We start from the raw sequence: 19,410 nt of genomic DNA, 5'->3' as shown, positions 1-19,410 counted from the left end.
GAGGTTGAATGTATGTTTGTTCCTTTCCTCCGACTAATGTTCCCGCAGAGAAGGGTCCTGGAAGCCAGGTCAGCAAAGTGTTCTGGTGGCCAGCGCCCCTCAGACCCTGCACACTTTAAGAGGTCCTGCTACCCTGCACTCATTTGTTCTGCATATGGCACGTCATGAGAGCTCTGGATCTACGAGACAGCAGCACTGCAGGCAAGGAAACATTTATCATCAAGCAGTGCTGGATCTGCAGTTCGAGATTTTCTGAAGAAAGCAATGCCGGCATGTTAATTACAATCCCCTCACGTGTGTAAGATTCCATCATGACGCAATCGTGGCCTTCAGTTATGTGATGAATGTCGAGGCGAGAAACAGCCATGGAAGGCAGTACGTTTTACGTGCTCAATAAACGCCCTGAATGTTGCCACGGGTCACCATTCTTATTTACTGAGAGCAGTCCCCAGCTGCTGTTCATGAACTTGTGATGTGTCTCAGTGTGTGGAGGCATCTCCACGAGTCCAGAGGTCTGCACGGGCTGCAGAGCTCAAATAGTACTTAAAAGAGCAAATGAATGTCAAAAGGGTCAATAAAAAATCAAAAAGAGAGCCCAAAGGTAAATAAGTCTCTCCACCCACGTGAAAGCGTGTCAGATCAACAGGGATGAAGAGGACAAAGGTGAGGGCCAGAAAGGGGAGAAGATAAGAGCATTTGTACTCTGGTTGTGTGCCCTGCTGATACCATCGGACGCTCTGTAATTCATAAAAGGTGATACCCTATTTTTAAGTCCCACAGACCAATGACAAGCCTCCCACCGGTCCAGCTGGATAGGGCTCCTCCCTTTGTGCTCCTGATCATAGGAATTAAAGGATGAACTTTGGAATCCAACAAACAAGGCTCCAAGCCCCACTACTACTACTTATTAACTGGGAGACTTAATCTTCTAGAGCCTCAGTTTCCTCATCTATAAAATGGGAGTTTTGTAAGGATGATAGGAGATAATGCCTTTTTCTGACCATGCCTGGTAGATACATGGGAGGGAGGCCAATAAATGGTGATTATTGTTATTATTATTATCTCCATCGTTAAAGTTATCTAGTTGCATGAGAATTGTCTATTTTTGGATCTGGCCCCCTCACAAGCCTGTGAATTCCTTAGGGACACACACTGTATCTTACTCATATTTTTATTCCCACTGTGATAGCATGGTAAATAGCAGATACCCAACACAGGCTAGAAGGTTGGGAAGAAGAGAGGGGAAAAAAGGAAAGAATGTGAGATAAAGACTTTGGTGGGGGTGACTTCTAAATGATCACGTGGATTGTGGCTTTTATTTTCTTGCCCTCCATTGCAAGCTCACGTTCATCAAAGAGGGTGTGAAATAAAATCCATATTTTATGGCAGGACAAGAAAAATTTAAACATAAAAAAAAATTTTCTCTGCCCTTTGGCCTCCTTTCTCCCCTCTACTGTGCACAGTGTATCTACATTATGCATCAACCAAACCTCCCCCATCAGTAGAAATACCTGCTCAACCATAAAGAGCAACATTCTCCCAGCATCAACAAGACAACTCCTTAAAAGATAACATTCCTTCCTGATGTCGTAAGGGGCCACGATGAGCCATGACCCACTACTTGCTAGATTGTGTAAACTGTCAATAATACATCATTTAATACACAGCCCTCTGTCTCAAAACATGTAACTGCGTTTTGACCTCGAACAGGCAGAACAGCTCTCAGAACTTTCTGAGAGGCTGTCCCCGGGTTATAGTCCTCAATTCGGCTTGAACAAAATTTTCCATTTCTGTCTTAGATCGATGGATTAATTTTTTCGTCGCAAAGGTACTTCACCTCCAGCTTGAGGTGGAGGGGGGCAGTTAACCTACAGAGCTCTGCTCAATGTTATGTGGCAGCCTGGATGGGAGCGGAGTTTGGGGGAGAATGGATACATGTCTATGTACGGCTGAGTCGCTTTGCTGTGCACCTGAAACTATCACAACATTGTTAATCGGCTATACGCCAATATAAAATAAAAAGTTAAAAAAAAATGAACGAGTCTGCTCTACTATTACCCCAAAACTGGGCAGGCAACTGAAGACAGCTCTAGGTTCTAAGGAAAAACTCCTAGAACAAAGCCTTTGGAATTCCATGAATCCTGGAGCTTTGTCTCAGAAGACTCTGGGGCTGTTTAAGGAGAAAGACTTCCTAGGAGTCAATATAGAGCCCATGAAGGACTTGAAGTATAAGAAACCAACCTTGGGGCTTCCCTGGTGGCGCAGTGGTTAAGAATCCGCCTGCCAATGCAGGGGACACGGGTTCGAGCCCTGGTCTGGGAAGATCCCACATGCCGCGAACAACTAAGCCCGTGCGCCACAACTACTGACCCTGTGCTCTAAAGCCCACGAGGCACAACTACTGAGCCCGTGCACCACAACTACTGAAGCCCGCATGCCTAGAACCCGTGCTCCGCAACAAGAGAAGCCACCACAATGAGAAGCCTGTGCACTGCAACGAAGACCCAATGCAGCCAAAAATAAATAAGTAAATAAAAAAGAAACCGACCTTGGAGAATTCGCCAGAACCTCTTGGCCTCGTTTACTAAAACCAGCCACCTCTTCTCTACTCCTCTATTTTAAACTTGAAATCACAGAACCTTATAGCTAGGAGGAAACTTCTAATTCTCTTCTCTTTTGTTTCCAAGGCTTCCAGATCCATCTCTATAGCTTCGTCCTGACTCCAACTCCAATATTTCCAAGTGTCTGATAAACACGTCCATGTGGATATCTTATCGCACTCCTCAACGCGATCATTAAAATTAACTTTAAAAATTAATAAAGGAAATGCAGTGTTTGACGAAACGTTTTTTCATTCAGACTCCAAAGTCACACCCCACCACAGTGGGTTGAACAGTGGACCCCCAAGAAGATACGTCCAAGACTGAATGCCCAGTACCTGTGAATGTGACCTTATTTGAAAATAGGGTCCTTGTGATGTAATTGAGTTCGGCTCTCCAGATGAGGAATGAACCCACAAATCAAGGAGGGTCAAGGGTTTCCGGCAACCACCAAAGCTAGGAGAGATGCATGGAGTGGGGTGGGTGCCTCCCTCTGAGCCCCTGGAAGGAACCAAACTGGCTAACACCCTGATTTCAGATTTTTTTAAATGTCTGTTGTTTTAAGAGTTTGCATCTGTTACAGCAGCCCTAGGAAAATAACCTACCACCTCAAGAAGTCTCTTGATTTGAGCGGTGGGTGAGGAGGGAACGGGATAAGGCTGTACATAACCTCCAGGTTCAGTGCGGTCAGGCACCCACCTAGCAGCCGGATGACAGGTGTGCTGACACAGGTGGGGGATCCGGAGGTTCCCAGGATCCAAAAAAGCCGAACTTCTCTTCACCCTCCACCTCAGTTTACTCTCCATGTCCATCTTCAGCTCACTGTCAGAGGAGCCCCAGAAAGAACCTGGAATAAGACCAGGTTCTGCCCACAATTTTCACCCAGAGCGCTGGCAGGGGTGGCGTTCTCAGTTAGTCACCTCATCTGCCGGGGAGGTTCCCGCAGCTGGCACTTCTGTTCTTTCCAAGATGTAGACTAGGTGTGCTGCAGAAGGGGCACTTCATTGGGTCTATTGTTTCATTGCTAAGACAGTGGAGACAGCCACTTAAATAACAGCTCAGCGTGAGCTCGGGCAGCATCCGGTCCTTGATGGTTCACAGCATGAGATGCTTCTTGGAGGGAAGACGGAGCATCCCTTTAATCAGTGGGCTGGGGACAGCTACTCCACTTCCTAATCTGTCTGCCTTGATAACACTTACTTGAATTCCTCTGATACTCTGGGGCAGAGTTCTCTCAAAATAGGCCAGAAGGGCTCCCCTGGTGGCACCGTGGTTGAGAGTCCGCCTGCCGATGCAGGGGACACGGGTTCGTGCCCCGGTCCGGGAAGATCCCACATGCCGCGGAGCGGCTGGGCCCGTGAGCCATGGCCGCTGAGCCTGCACGTCCGGAGCCTGTGCTCCGCAACGGGAGAGGCCACAGCAGTGAGAGGCCCGCGTACCGCAAAAAAAAAAAAAAAAAAAAAAAAGAGGTAAATCTACATGTACTGACGGAAAAATCTGTCCAAGATCTAGTAAATGAAAAAGCATACGATTCCACTTGTATTTAAAATATATATATATACACACACACACACACACTCACACACTCATGTACAGACACACTTAAAAGCATATTTTTAAAACGTCTGGGAAATACTCATCAAACTATTCCTAGTAGCTAGTTCTACAGGAGTGAAGGGGGAATTTGACCTTTTATTTTACACAACTCAGTGTGTTTTTTTAAGAAGCAAGCATGAATTACCTAAAAAAATAAATGATGTTAAGAAACCACCAGCTGTCTCTGTAGCTGGAGGAGTTACTGTGTTCTAGGGATTAAGGAAGACGCAACACTGTGAGGGAAAAGAAAATGATTTGTGGATGTCGAGGTAGCTTCCACCTTTCTTAACTGCTATCTGTAATTTCCTTTCCCCACGTTTTCTCTCTATCCCCTCGTTTCTCAGCTGGTTAAATACTTAAAAGTGAGTTTTGGTGCTTGAAATCTGCCTATGGTTACGGTTACACACACACACACATACCCCCACACCCATGTGCACCATACAATCTTTCCCAAAGAAATAAAAATACAAATACACTGCTACAGAAAAATAAAGAGGAACCAGTGTCAGGGTTGGGAGAGAGCAGGGTTAATAGGATACACTAGACATGTGCCGATTTGGGGGGCAAAGGAGCTCTGAGATGTCCCCAGGCTAAGCAAGGACGTTAAGAATCCTAAGATTTTGGGCTTCCCTGGTGGTGCAGTGGTTGAGAGTCCGCCTGCCGATGCAGGGGACACGGGTTCGTGCCCCGGTCCAGGAGGATCCCACATGCCGCGGAGCAGCTGGGCCCATGAGCCATGGCTGCTGAGCCTGCGTGTCCGGAGCCTGTGCTCCGCAACGGGAGAGGCCACAACAGTGAGAGGCCCGCGTACGGCAAAAAAAAAAAAAAAAAAAGAATCCTAAGATTTAAAAAATGGAGCAGGTGGTGCTGAAATTATCCAGCTGATTCTATTTGTCTTTGCTGCCCAGAGCTGCCTCCTCTTCCCTTTCTTACTACACAAATGCAAAGGCCATGATCCCTTCTCTGAGAAGAAAAACACAGCTTTTGATCTGAGTTTCCACCAGACTCGGCAAATTCACAGGACAGGACAGTAAACGTTGGCCAAGAGTTCAAAGAGCTCAAGGAGCTGGATCTTAACCTGGAGTTTGTCTAAGCTGCATCTTGAGGTGCTCAGCAAACTTGAGCAAGAGGTGGAAGGGCTGGGGGCGGGCGTCTGGATCCCTGAGTGCTGTTCCTGGGCACGGCCTCCAGGCTGGAGAGCGGTGGAAGGAGGGGCTCCCAGGCCCAGCCCTGAATCGAAGAGTTGCTCTATGTTATGTTTTATTCATTGGCTTGAATTCAGCTTACGTTTAAAGCTATCATCCATGTGAAAACCATCTAACTAGACCATCCTTTTTCTGATGAGGAAACTGAGGGCCATAGATAGGAAGGGACTTGGCCAGTCCGTTTCCTCACCAAGAGGGAGCAGACAGGCTGGGGGACTGCCCCCCTCCCACCATAGTTTCTCCTTAAGACCCAGCTTGGTGCCCATCTGGTCCAGCCCCAGTTGCTGGATTCACCCAACGGCTTCCTGGGAGCCTTTTGGTGGCCAGATCGCTAATTTGAATATCGAACATTTCCCTGCCAAGAGGCTTTGTTCTAAGAACAAAACCACCCGCCAACAGCTACCACAGACGAATAAAGGTGCCTATTTTTCCGCAAAGACTGTAACAACCTTTGAAATGAAAATCCTTGCTCTACTAGGGCTGCAGTTAAGTAAGCGTCTTTCCCCTGAGGTTCCTCCTTCCATCAAGACCTTGAGCTTATCCTGGTTTTCTCCTCCCCTCTCTGCTTCGATGCACAGAGCACACAAAGAAAGTCCAAACTCCCTCCAAAGTGTGGCTTAAGAGGAGGCGTGTGGGCTTTGAAGTCAAACAAGGCGAGGTCAACATCCTGACCCAGTCACGTACCTGATCTCAGGCAAGTGAGTGAGGCTCCCAGGGCCTCGGCTTGCTCAGCTGAAAAGGTGGGAAAGAGCGCCACATACTGTTGCAAACAGAACCACCTGGCCCAACAGGCACCCAAAAAGCAGTAGTTGCAACCCAAGTGTCCATCAAGGGGAGAACGGATGAACTAAAAACTCACACAATGGGATATTATTCAGCCTTAAAAAAAAAAAAAAAGGAAATTGATACATGCTCCAACATGGCTGAATCTGAGGACGTCCTGCTAACTGAAATAAGCCAGACACAAAAGAACAAATACTATATGATTCCACTTATAGGAGGTACCTGCAGTAGTCAGATTCATAGAGACAGAAAGTGGGTGGGTGGTTGCCAGGGGCTGAGGGAGGGGAGGATGGGGCATTAGTGTTTAATGAATAGAGTTTCAGCTCTGCAGGATGAAAAGAGTTCTAGAGATGGATGGGGTGATGGCTGTACAGCAATGTGAATGTACTTAATGCCACTGAACTGTACACTTAAAAATGGTTAAGACGGTACGTTTTGTGTTATGTGTATTTTACCATAATTTAAAAAATAATAAAGAGAAATAATTTTTAATGAGCTGAATTCTGTTGATAAATACCCTAAATGTAGTTTGATCAAAGATAATACATAGTGAAACTACTACTTCCCTTTTTCTATCTCCTATAACTAATACAGCCTAAAAAAAATAAGAAGCAGTAATTCTCATAGTATATAGTCTGGAGACCTTTGGGGAGCCCTGAGGCCCTTTCAGGGAATCCATGACAAAAAACTTTTGTAACAATACTAACATGTTATATATCCTCTTTATTCTCATAAGCGTACAGTGGAGTTTTCCAGAGGCTCCAATAATATGTGACATCCCAACAGACTGAACGCAGAAGCAGGTAGGAGAATCCATCTGTCTCTATTAAGCCAGACATAAAAGAGGTTCGAAAAATGTAAAACAATGCTATAATTCTCACTAAATTTTTAAGGAAAATAAAGACTTTTTAAAAAATAAAAAGATGTTATTTATATCAACATGGGCACATTATCCTTTTTTAATGAATTGACAGTTTTAAATTTCAATATCTAGCATGGTAAATACCAGTAGATATAACCCACATGAACTAAAGCTCTTTGAGGTCCCTTATAATTTGTAAGAGTGTAGAGGGGGCCTGGGATCAGAAAATCGGAGAATCACTGTAAAAAGGGAACCTTAGCGAGATAGTCAGTGACCTGCGCGATCCCCTCCAGCCACTCTTGACTGGAGCCAGCTGCCCAGAGGTCTCTAATTCACTGAGAAGGACGGCTGCCCGCCCATCACTACCTGGGAAGTGGCTGGATTACCCCCCTCCTTGGGGCTATGGTCGCCGTTCTCAAGGTGTGGCTCCAGGACCTCACCAAAGAAATGTGAATCCTTTGGCCACATCAAAAACCCACTGAGTCTGAACTCTGGAGGGGGTGTCCAGGGATCTATGTCATAACTAGCCTTCCAGGTGATTCTGAAGCACACTGACATTTGAGGATCATCGGACTAGACAGTCACAGAAATTGATTGAGAATCGCAGAAGACAGCTGTCAGAGCTGGGAGGTTATGCGCACGGGGGTCAGCTGGGGGACCTGGTTAAAAACGCATATTCTCATTGGGCAGATCACAAAGGGGGCCGGTGAGTTTGCATTTCTAGCAAACTCCCAGGTGACACTGATGCTGCTGCCCGCCCCCTCCCCGACTCCGCACCTCACCTGAAAGCCCAGGGCCATCCAATTCAGCACCTCTTAGCCTTTATCGAACTGCTAAGGTTCTGATGAAAGTTAGGGACTCTTCCTGGAAAAATGTGTGCGCCTATTAAACTCTGGGGGCAGTTTCCAGATGTTCCAGACCTTCTGAAGTTCACCTAAAGGGTCACTGACTCTTTTGTTACCCTGTCTTTCTCATCTCATGACATTTATCCCTGAGTTAAGGGGTTTCATAAGCATCTTCAGTCACTCGTCCCCTCAGGCTGGCAGCCCCTTCTCTCTCAGATCCCCCCACTCAAATCCTACTCACCTCCCTGGGTCCAGTTCAAATGCTCCTTCCTTTGCTAAAAGGTAGCTGTGTTTTCTTGTGGGCTCCCAGAGTAAGCCGGACCTCCATTACAGTCCCTTCTGCTGACTTATTCCCTGGGTGTCTGTTACATGCCTGTCTCCCCGAGAGTTGTTTAAGCCCTCAAAAGTTGTCACTCATCTCTAGATGTCCCCCGAAACTGGCACACAATAGATGGTGCGGAGCTACTTGCTGGATGAACCAGTTCTTTACAATTGACACTGGACAAAACATTTCTGACATTTCAACAGATTTGTCAGGCTCTAGCCCTCCCCCCAGTTACGGGCCACCTCTGTTTTGCAGCAATTAGGAGTCTTCTTACGAATGTCCAATTCAAAAGGATAAGAAACAAAATGGAAAAAAGAGGTGGAAGAGTTGGGTTTCCCTGGTGGCGCAGTGGTTGAGAGTCTGCCTGCTGATGCGGGGGACACGGGTTCGTGCCCCGGTCCGGGAGGATCCCACATGCCGCGGAGCGGCTGGGCCCGTGAGCCATGGCCGCTGAGCCTGCGCGTCCGGAGCCTGTGCTCCGCAACGGGAGAGGCCACAACAGTGAGAGGTCCGCGTACCGAAAAAAAAAAAAAAAGAGGTGGAAGAGAAAGAAGCGGGCACACAACCCCACGCCCTCCCTCTCCCTCTGGATGCTCCATGTGTGGCCCCACAGCAGTGGGAGCCAGAGTGTCAAGAGCCTGTCGTAACCCATCCACAGGGCCTGGGGGCTGGGCCAGGCGAGAAGGCAGACAGGTGAGGGGTGCTCGAGGTGACGGCAGAGCCAGGCGGGGTCGCGTCCTCTGGGCACACAGAGGGCAGTGGGAGGGGGTTGGGTTTTGGGGGCTGGGGACCAAGCAGAGCCAGAGATCGAGAAGGGGTCAGCTAAGAGGTGACAGGGACCCAAACACCAGCTTCACAGCTTTACCTGGGGCTGTTTCCTTCCCAATTCCTAACGGTTGAGGCAGCTGCCACTCAAGAACCTAGAACCAGCACTTATTTCTCTCCCACCACCAGATGCTTCTCACCAGTCTGAGATGCACGTGAGTGATGTAAACACCTGGCAAAGGGTGACAGGCAGTGCATCACACCTTGGTCTGGGAGGCTGACTTCTAGTCCAGCCGAAAGAATTAGATGGGGGCCCCCTACAATAAACGTGAAACCTACAACAACTCGCCACTAATTCCGGCATCGACTACAGATTGGGGCTGCTTTCCGGGCCTTGCACGAGGACACGTTCTCCTTCCTGTCCCATGAGCCTGGGTCTCATTCCAAATAAGTCAGTTTCTCACAGTCCCCACCCTTCACCCTCGTGGTCTCCATCTGTTACGAGCTGCATTGTGTCTCCCCCAAATTCCTATGAAGTCCTCACTCCCACTATCTCAGAACGTGACTGCATTTGGAGATAAGGTCTTTTTTTTTTTTTTTTTTGCGGTACGCGGGCCTCTCACTGTTGTGGCCTCTCCCGTTGCGGAGCACAGGCTCCGGATGCGCAGGCTCAGCGGCCATGGCTCACGGGCCCAGCCGCTCCGCGGCATGTGGGATCTTCCCGGACCGGGGCACGAACCCGCGTCCCCTGCATCGGCAGGTGGACTCTCAACCACTGCGCCACCAGGGAAGCCCCTGGAGATAAGGTCTTTAAAGAGGTAATTAAAGTAAAATGAGGTAATCACGGTGGGCCTGATCCAATGTGACTGGTGTCCTTATAAGAAGAGGAAATCTGGACAGGGACACACACATACAGAGGAAATGCCATGGTGAAGACACAGCAAGAAGAGGGCCATGTACAAACCAAGGAGAACAGCTATAGAAGAAACCAACTGTGTAGATACCTTGATCTCGGACTTCTGGCCCCTAGAACAGTGAGATAATAAATTTTGTTGTTTAAGCCCCCCAGGCTGTGGCACTTTGTTATGGCAGCCCTAGCTGACTAATATACCATCTAAATCACCTTTCTCTCTCAAGATCAAGGTTACTTCAAACTAATTCAAGACACTGTGATTCAGTTCAAGCCAAAGGAAGCTCATTAGCTGTCCACACTCTGGGCTGTGGCAGTGGGGCTCTGGCCTCAGTGGAGGGTGTGGTACCCAAGCATCTTGTCATGACGTTGCTGGAGGCTCCTGGTGTCTTACTGAATGAGTCAGATTATTGCTTGAATCAAGAAGTTCCTCTTCCAAGGCACCATCTTATTAATTAAAATCATTCTTAGAGAAGAGTTGGCGCCAAAGCAAAACTGGGATGGTTGTGACCCTCGCTGGCAATGGTACCTCCTACGAGTAGCAGACGGGCTAGGGCTGGATGAGAGATGTGGTGAGATGCTCTCGTGCTCTTTGTCAATTAATTTGATCTATTCTTCTCTCTTTGGAGTGTTAGGAAACATCTTTTATCCTCTTTGGAATTACCCAGACATAGCTGGGCATTGGGGTCCAGAGCCCACAAATAGAGAAGCAGGTACCCTCCACAGATGAGGGCAGCTCTGGGGGGTGCAGCCAGGCCAGATGCTGCTGCTTTCAGTGAATCCAGTGAAAGGTGGCAGCCACACCCATCACACATCATCCAAACCCCAGTGGGCATCTTTGAAAGGCATCTTGAGCTTGTGGCACATGGGTGACCCCAGAAACCTCGCACATCTCTCAAAGGATACTTGGGGTCTGATGCAGGGCTTTTAGGCTCTGGCACTCTCTGTAATCACAAATGTCACTCCTCAGCAGAGATATCAAATCCCTGGCAGGAGGCCAGGAGCTGTCACCAACAAGAGGTGGGTTTCACCAGCCTCTCAGCCAGAGAATTAAGAAGAAGCGGCTCCAAAATAGAGTTCAGCCCCCATTTCCCAAGTTCAGAGAAGCACCATCCCCACCCCCCCTGCTCCCGTCATCACCCCAAATACACACACAGAGAAATGCACCATCAGCCGGGAAGGACCAGCCCTGCTCTGGCGCCAGCTTCACCTGAACCCATCTGTGAACACATTTCTCATTAAAGCCACAGAAAATTCAAGGGGACAGAGATAAGTCCGATCAATGGGAAGAAGGAGCGAGGAAGGCAAAAGAAGAACAAAAACCTTGCTGGGATCATTGCTCACAGGGCCCCAGACTTACTGGTTCCTGGAAGTAGAGCTGGTAATCAAAGACAGGATTGGCTTTGATTATCTCCATTGGGGACACTTTGGGATTTGCTGGTATGAAGGGAGTATTCAAGCTGGCCACTGCCCTGTGGAAGGAAGAGGTGTCAAGACACAGACCCCATAAGAAGACAGTCTGTAAGGACCAGAAAGGACCTCATGTGTCAAAACCCAAGCTCAGAGCGGGAGAGTGCTACACACAAGATCTCACGCCAGCAGTGCAGGGAGAACGGGACCTGAAACCATACTTCTTGACTCTCCAGCCCAGTGTGTGTGTGTGTGTGTGTGTGTGGTTTTTTTTTTTGCCACTAAACTGCAGTATTTCTCACCTACTTGCCTTCGACAAAGACACACACGCATACATGCACGCACACATACACGCATGTTACGTGCAGTATATCCACCTTGATTAGAATACGTGAACAGCACAATCTTTCTCTAGTTTGTAAAAACACAGTCATTTCTTCCTTCCTTCACTCACTGTTTCCTCTGTGTTGAGTGTAATTCCACGCCACATACTAGGGGAGAGACAAAATAAAACCAATACTCCAAGAGCTTATTATAGTCTAATAAGGAAGGCTAGTCAAATACACCCATGACTATATTATGAGATAGACTGCAACATGAGGCATAGGAATTCCTACAAAATACCACAGAATTCAAAGAGATAAAGGATTTCTAGGTTTGGGCATCATGGAAGACCTTATGGAAGAGACAGCATTTGAACTTGACTTTTACAGGTGGGGGAGAGGTGGGGAGGGGAACTGATACCTGCAAGGGAAACATCATGAGGTCGCCTGAGCCAGTTCTAGAATGAGGCAAAGCCTGGGGTTGAGTTTGATGGAGCAAGGAGTCTACAGGGCCAGAGGCCAAGTGGTTAATGGGGCATCTTGGTAAATGAAGCCAGAAAGGCTCATGGGACCCGGAACATGAAGGGCCCTGAGTCTGGACTTGAAGCTGCAGAAAACCAAGAAAGCCATGAGGGCTTCTGGCAAGAGGTGAGAGTGGATGGAAGCTGCAGTCAGGAAGTGATGTATCAAGCAGCGATCCATCACGTGGCTGAAGAGAGGGGGAGAAGCCAGCAGACTACTGCATTAGTCATCCTGAGGGGAGGAGGATGGCAGCAAAAGGAATAAAAGAGAGGGTGAATTTGAGAGACCACACAAAGGCAGAATTGATAGAAGTTAGCCAGGACTACATTTAGCCTGGCTGGTCAGCAAAGAATTCCATATCCCACGCTTACCCTGTGGAAACTTGTTCCCAGAAAAGAAATAGATATATAAAATAGGAGCAATGGGATAATTAGGGCAAATAAAACAATCATCGGAAGGACTGGTGAGGCTTATCCAGCACCAACCAGTAGAAATATAATGCAAAAAAAAATATATATATATATATATATAATGCAAGCCATATATATAATTAAAATTTTTCCAGTAGCCAAATTAAAACCAGTAAAAAAGAACATGTGAGATTAATTTTAAATATTATTTAATATTAATTAACTTAATATTAATTTTAAATTTAATGTTAACTTAAATGTTAATTTAATATTTAATCCAATATATCTAAAGTATTAATAATTTCAACATGTAATCAATATTAAGAATTATTAATAAGATATTTTACATTTTTTTTTTCATACTAAGTCTTTGGAATCTGGAAGGTATTTTCTACTTACAGTAATCTCAATTCAAACTGGCCACATTTCAAAAGTTCAACAGCCACGATTAGACAGTGCAGGTTAGGGTAAAAAATAAGTTACATGGATGCCTATAAGTTCCTAATGCCACCATAGTGAACCTATTTTAAGCATTACTTAAATCACAAGTCAAGAAATTCTAGCTCTTAACTAAATATTCTGAACAGAATGGGGTTTTCTTTATAATCGCTTTGACGTATCATTTATTCCATATATAAAAAAATCATCACTAAATGAGATGATAATATATAAATGCTGCTGCCAACTGCATTAAGATGAAGAAAAAGCTGAACCACAGCCTTCTTCTGGCAGCAGCATCTCCAGATGATTGTTAAAGAAAGGAAATAAAACAAATAAGTGAGTAGACCCTGATTTTAAATAGGTTCCCAAAGCTTATTTCAGTAGAAAGGCGAAACCAAGGATTCAAAGAAATATTCCACATTGAATGTGGGCTTTTTTTTTTTTTTCTTTCATTCATTGTCTGGCTAGAAAGGCAGAGATTAGTGCTGTTAACAATATCCTTAAATAAAACATGCTCCCAGACCCAGAGATGTGGGGTCCCATCCTGGACAGCCCTGCGAGAGGGTCTCGGCTCCCTCCCGCCCTCCCAGGAAGGAGGTAACAGGGCTGCTTTGATGAGAACAGACGTAGAATGAGCAACTAGTCCAGAATCAACAGCAGGCACGGTGGAAACAGCACAGGAGAAGAGGAACGGGAAACCAGAGCACGCCCGCATCTCAGATCTGATGTTACTCTGCACGAAACCTCACTTGGCTCACGTTAAATCTTTTAAAATTCTCACAGGAGAGAGAATTAGATTAAGTTTAATAAAACAACAACAAGGTGGAGACCATATGTTGTTGCTCTATTTCTTTTTGTTCCCTTCAAGGAGCATCTAACACAGCTTGCAGGGTAACTTTTTGGTGAACTTGATTCTTAAGAGCTTTCTTATCTCACTTTTGAATGACAGAGAGGACAGAGAGAAGCTAAAGAGATGAAAACAGCACGCAAAAACTTTAAAAATACTTTAGGAAATGTTTGATTCTTTCTGGTCTTTGAGATCATCCAACCATCTGAGCTGGGGTTGAGCTGAACAAAGTTTCTCCAGTGTTTCCATTCCTATAAACTCAGCCAAATAAAAAGTAACTGGATTCGTTAGGGAAACACAGATGGCTGCTAAGGATGTTGTTTTAATGAATTTGCCAAGATCTGAGGCTGAAATGGGAGGCCAGACAGGCTTTAACTGCAGTTACCAGCTCAAATGGGGTGTGGCCACAAAGACCACCTGACTCTCCAGGTTCAAAACCCATCATCTGAAAGCTCCCACTGGGGCCCTGAAATGTCATTCTGAGAACGATTATGAGTGACGTGATGGTGATCATGATATATTCCAACCTGACATCTGTTTTACCGTATTTTGCAGGTTGAATAGTCGGGTATGAGTGACCATTACCACTTTGTGGTTGAAGATACCAGGGCCTAACGGGTGAAGTGATTTGTCACGTAGCCAGGTCAGGGTAAAAGGGAAAGCCACATTTTCTGACTCTGACCAGGGCTAAAGTGCCTCCTGGCACTCGGTTCTATGAATCTGACATCCCCGGCTGCCTCACCTCCTCCCCTCAAAGTCCACCCTCATTCTCCTGCATTCCCACTGGCTACTCAGGCCCTGAATTATTCATTGCATTACTGGTGATTGGGACAGGCCTTGTGCCCAAGACATTAGCTCATTAAACCCCCACTACTTATACACCAATGAGCTAAGGAGCTACGGTGTCACCTTCCCAGATAATAACCTATTGTTTTCAAGAAGTTTTCTGGAATTCAAGACCTGAGGAAGGAGTCTAGAGAATTCAAGTCCAGTCTGACCCAAATTCTTGACGCCCGAGGCCTAATTACCTCACTCTCTTGGGGTAGAAAAGAGCCATATTCCACACCAGCACGCCACCCCAGTCGTGGCCAATGAACACAGCTTGAGCGATGCCCTAGGAAGACAAAGAAGGGGGCTGAGTGTGAGCAGCTTTCCGGGACAGGGGATGGGCGCTGAGAGCCGGAGGCCTGGTGCTCCCCTTAGGCCTAACCGCAGCAGCGACGCCCAACAGCCGCCCTCTTGAAGCCTCTGGTCCCATGTACAGGCCCTGCCCACCCTGCACACAAATGGCTGGCCTCTTAAATCTTCTCAGAAGACTGAGGCCATTGGCCATGAATTCCCTCCCTACCTTCCCACAAATCAAACTTTGCTTCACCTTCTTTCCTCCCTTTTGTCTTCACGTTAGAATGACACCGCCCCTCCCCTCCGTGCTCATCTGTCATTGAGTGGTTATTATTCTGGTCCCCATTCTTTCGGATCTTTTCTACAAGCCTCAAAAGCATCCTTTACCTCCCCATTTCTCCCCGCACCTTCCTCTCCTCTGCTGCTGTAACCACGAAAGACCACAGCTCCCTTCATGCAGGATCTTCTGTGTCACAGGCCCTTTATCTGGAATCCTCCCAGTAACTTTCGAACTCACATTTTACAAATGCAAAGATGGCTCACAGCGGGTCGGGTGACTTGCCCAGGCTGCACGGATGGTAAGTGCAGGCCCAGGTCTCCTAACCTAAAATCGGGCTCCCTCCTCTAGGCCACCCGCTGACCGCTTTAGGGCCTTCCGATCCTCCCCAGCCTCACCACCAGCTGGAAAGGTGGTTCCTTGCCTCAGCTCTCTGCCACACTCCGTCTCCTGTGTTCTCCCGCTTCTCACAATGGTTTATATCAGGTGTCTCCCTAACGACCTTCCTAAGCCCCTCCAGTGGCTTCTTCCCTGCTATGCCCAAGTCCACTGAAACTTCTCTCTTAAAGGCTACTAATCACTAATAATTTTTTTTCCCCTCTTGGTTCTCATTCTTCCGATTGTTCTGCAGTGTGAGTGAAAAAAATGCTGCCTGGCATATCAGTAAACAAAGGATGTTGCAGCCATCAAGTCACTGCAGTCACCCAGATGGTGAACCCTGAGGGAACTCAGGATGGAGACAAACAGGCTGCCCACTGCCAAGCCCTCGGTCACGGCAGCCACCTTCAATGGGGCACCCGGAGGGGATTCAGAATGGAGAAAAGCAGGATGCCGGCCCCAGCTAGCAGAGGTGCGTGTCGAAGGAATGATTTCTGTGAGCCCAGACCCTTGCACCTTCCGATACAGAGAAAAAATGCTAAATTCCTTCACTTGAGATACCTGTTTTTCTTTAATTAAGAGCAATCTTTTGATGTTCCGACTACCTAGTCTTTGTTGCAGAAACTACTATATATCCTGCCTCCTCTCTTACCTCTCTGGAAGCGGTCTCAGAGCTATCTGAGATGCTGTATCGGGCTTATGTCTTCAGTTTGTCCACCAAATAAGACACAGTTCTCAAACTTTAGGTTGTGCTTTTTTAAGTCAACAGCAGCATGAGGCGTTTCCTGTGAAACATTCTTCCCTGGGCTTCTGTGACACTGTGCTTTCCAGGCTCTTCTTACTTCTCCGAGTCTACTACTTCCTCTCTACTTCTCACCTGGGACCATTCCATGTCTCAGCCTTCAGGCCTGGCGTTGGGGAGTTCATCTCCTCCAAAGGCTTCAGGCACCACGTCCAGGTGGCAAATGACCACCTCATCTGGTCACCCAGGTCATCCAGGGTGGCCCAGTCTCCTTCCCACATATCCTAGTCATGACTGGGCCAGGGACGGACACCTGACCCAGCTGGCCAGCAACCACAGAGACTCCCTCTCAACCATCAGAATAAGAGACGTTCCCAGCCAGTTGGAAATCTTCTAGAAAAAGTCAGGAGAGGGGTGGCCACACTGGGTCTTAGCTATCCCCATCACACTCAAAAGTCCCAAAGCCAGTTCCACAAGACTGAGAATCTGCAGAGGATGGGACATGACATTGTTACCGCACGTCCTACACCAGGCCCTGCTGTAGATCTGGAGCTCCTTCGTCATCTCAGTTGCTTCTTTCAATGCACACCCAGTGAACAGGAGAAAGATACCACTGCTTTGAGGTTCTCTCTTGGCCCCCCCTGCACTGTCACTGTCCTGGCTGGGCCCTCAGCCATGCTGCGGTGTCTCCTTTCTGCCACGTGACCTGACTGAGGATGGCAGAGGATGTTCCTGAGTCTCAGAACTGAGAGCGTGTGTGCCCTGCAGCAGTGTATTCTCAGATGGCCACTGTTGTTGATCATTTTCATTGAGTTTGACATTCCAAACCATGTTAAATGAAGACATTCGATTTTAAATATTTCAAAAGGGATGGAAGTTTTCAGACTTCCATCTGGGAAATATTAGCCTATTGGATGTTTCCCAGACTTCTTCAGCTGGCACTAAGGCTCTTCATCTGGCTTAAAGCCAACAGAGACATTCTACCCGCTGGAAGATGCTTTTCATGAAACAAGAACCAAACCAATCTCATCTCTATATTCTCCAAACCTGTCTTTATAATCCCTTCCGACCCACCACCCCACCTTCCCCCTCCCATACCGCTCCCTTGAGGGCTCTACCAGCTGACACCTTCAAAGGTTACAGCTTTTCTTTAATTGCCCAGTTCCAAACAGAATTCTCCAAAGAGATCAGTTCAAAATAATTACTTACCAACTTATCCAGGAAGGTGACCATGTCCTAAGAAAGAAAACACACACGCAAAATCAGAACTGTATCCATCACCTCAGTGGCTTTGAGGTTAGAATTACTGTGTTTGCCTTGGTTACAGTCTGAATTGTGTCCCCCACCTTCCCCCCTGCGAAATTCATATGCTGAAGCCCAAACCCTAACCCCTGGTACTTCAGAATGTGACTGTATTTGGCGATAGGGTCTTAAGTGAAGATGTGATTAAGTTAAATGGGGTCCTTAGGGTGGGTCCTGATCCAATATAAGACAGAAGATTTGGACACAGACACATACAGAGGAAAGACCATGTGAAGACAAAAGCAGCAGATGGTCATCTGTTGATACAAGCCTCACATGAAACCCTGCTGATACCCTGATCTTGAACTTCCAGCCTCCAGAATGGTGAGAGGTAAATTCCTGTTGTTTAGGCCACTCAGTCTATACTGCTTTCCCATGGCAGCCCCAGCAAACTAACACCACGTTCAATCACTTCACACTAGCTTTTTAGTTATCTCCCTTCCCCTTCCAGCATCCTCTTATAACCACACAGACTCCCAACAGACCCAGTGAATTATTCAGGGTAGGTCAGTACACATCCCTAACTGAAATGGACCATTTTCAATGTAAGACAGAAATCATGGCTTCTTCCCTGGAAGGAGAAAGCAGAAGAAAACTGCCCTGGAGAGGTCTGGCTTCTTGCCTCACCCCAGGACGGTCAGTTCCTGTTCCCCATCCCCCAACAGACGTGGAGACCTGGCCACATGGCCGGCAACCACGGAGTCTGAAAAAGGTGTATGAGATGCTGAGGGAGTGTCTCCACACGCAGTTATGTTCTGAGATTCTGGGCGTGGGAGGAAGGGTCACCTAGAATCAGGGCCGGCACGGTTGTATGGGCCACGTGTGAATGAGCAGGTAGGGGAATTTAGCTGAGGGTTTCCCAGAAATCCTATAACATGCCAAGTGGCAGCACCCATGAGGCTCCTGATGAGGAACCAACAGACTGTCTGATGTAAGAGGGCCTCTAAGGGATGAAGGGTGCAGAATTGTGGTCCAGCTACAGTGGTTGAGGTGAGCTGGGACCCCCATCAGTGAGAGAAGCGATTAAGGAGGAATGCGGGAAATTAAATAGGTGCAGGGACGCCTTTACCTTCTCCTTCTAGGACCCCCAGCTGATGTTGTCCAAACCACTCCCTCAGCCCTGCATTTTTATTCATAGCATCTCTCTGCTTTCCTCTTTCTTTATTATTCCTTTAACTTTGGGGTTCTCAGACTGCCTCCTCAGACTTGTCCGAGCACGGACAAGTCCCATGCTCCCCTTATGAGACATGAAGCCTGCATGTGGGGCCTGATGGGGTGCTCCAGGCAGAGATGTGACCCTCCTAGATGAAGGCTTTCTGTAATTTTAGCATAATCACTGGCATCGCCAGTTTTCTGGCCAAGCAGGAGGCTGTTTCTTCCTCTCGGTCCCTCCAGCCTTTGCTTTTGCTCCAGGGCTGATGGAGGTTTGGGTGACAGTCTCTCCTCACCTCAGCCTTGGCCTTCCCCTGCAAGCTCTAAGATGAGGGTCCCTCTCCCCAATGGTGCGTATGCCTGTCTTAGAACAGGAATGCCTCTGCAGTCCCCAGTCCACACACTAACTCCCTAGGTCTGGCCAACACTGTGTTTACCACAATAAAGTGATTCTTTAAATTCTCAGAATGGAAAGGTGATATGGTGGGGTAGCTAAGAGCAGGAGCATGGGAGCTACTGCAGGGTTTAAACCTGGCTCTACAAGCTGTTGACCTCAGGCAATTACTTAACCTCCCCATGACTCAGTTTCCTCT

At 47.3% G+C, this 19,410-nt stretch overlaps 1 protein-coding gene across 1 annotated transcript in view; it reads right to left on the bottom strand.

Moving 5' to 3' along the window:
* Positions 1 to 19,410, bottom strand: part of EPHX2 (epoxide hydrolase 2) — a gene marked incomplete at its 3' end in the record, with an annotated part of 58,997 nt that overhangs the window by 11,271 nt on the left and 28,316 nt on the right. The window contains exons 10-12 of the mRNA XM_079706963.1: positions 17,573 to 17,599; positions 14,873 to 14,958; positions 11,252 to 11,363 (exon numbers count right to left, since the gene is read on the bottom strand). Coding sequence (XP_079563089.1) covers positions 11,252 to 11,363; positions 14,873 to 14,958; positions 17,573 to 17,599 — 225 coding nt within the window. The remainder of the gene's footprint in view (positions 1 to 11,251; positions 11,364 to 14,872; positions 14,959 to 17,572; positions 17,600 to 19,410) is intronic.

The sequence above is a fragment of the Hyperoodon ampullatus genome (genome assembly GCF_949752795.1).
Source record: "Hyperoodon ampullatus genome assembly, chromosome: 6".
NCBI classification, from domain to species: domain Eukaryota; kingdom Metazoa; phylum Chordata; class Mammalia; order Artiodactyla; family Ziphiidae; genus Hyperoodon; species Hyperoodon ampullatus.
The sequence above is the reverse complement of the archived record's forward strand: the minus strand, read 5'-3'. Positions and strand labels throughout refer to the sequence as shown.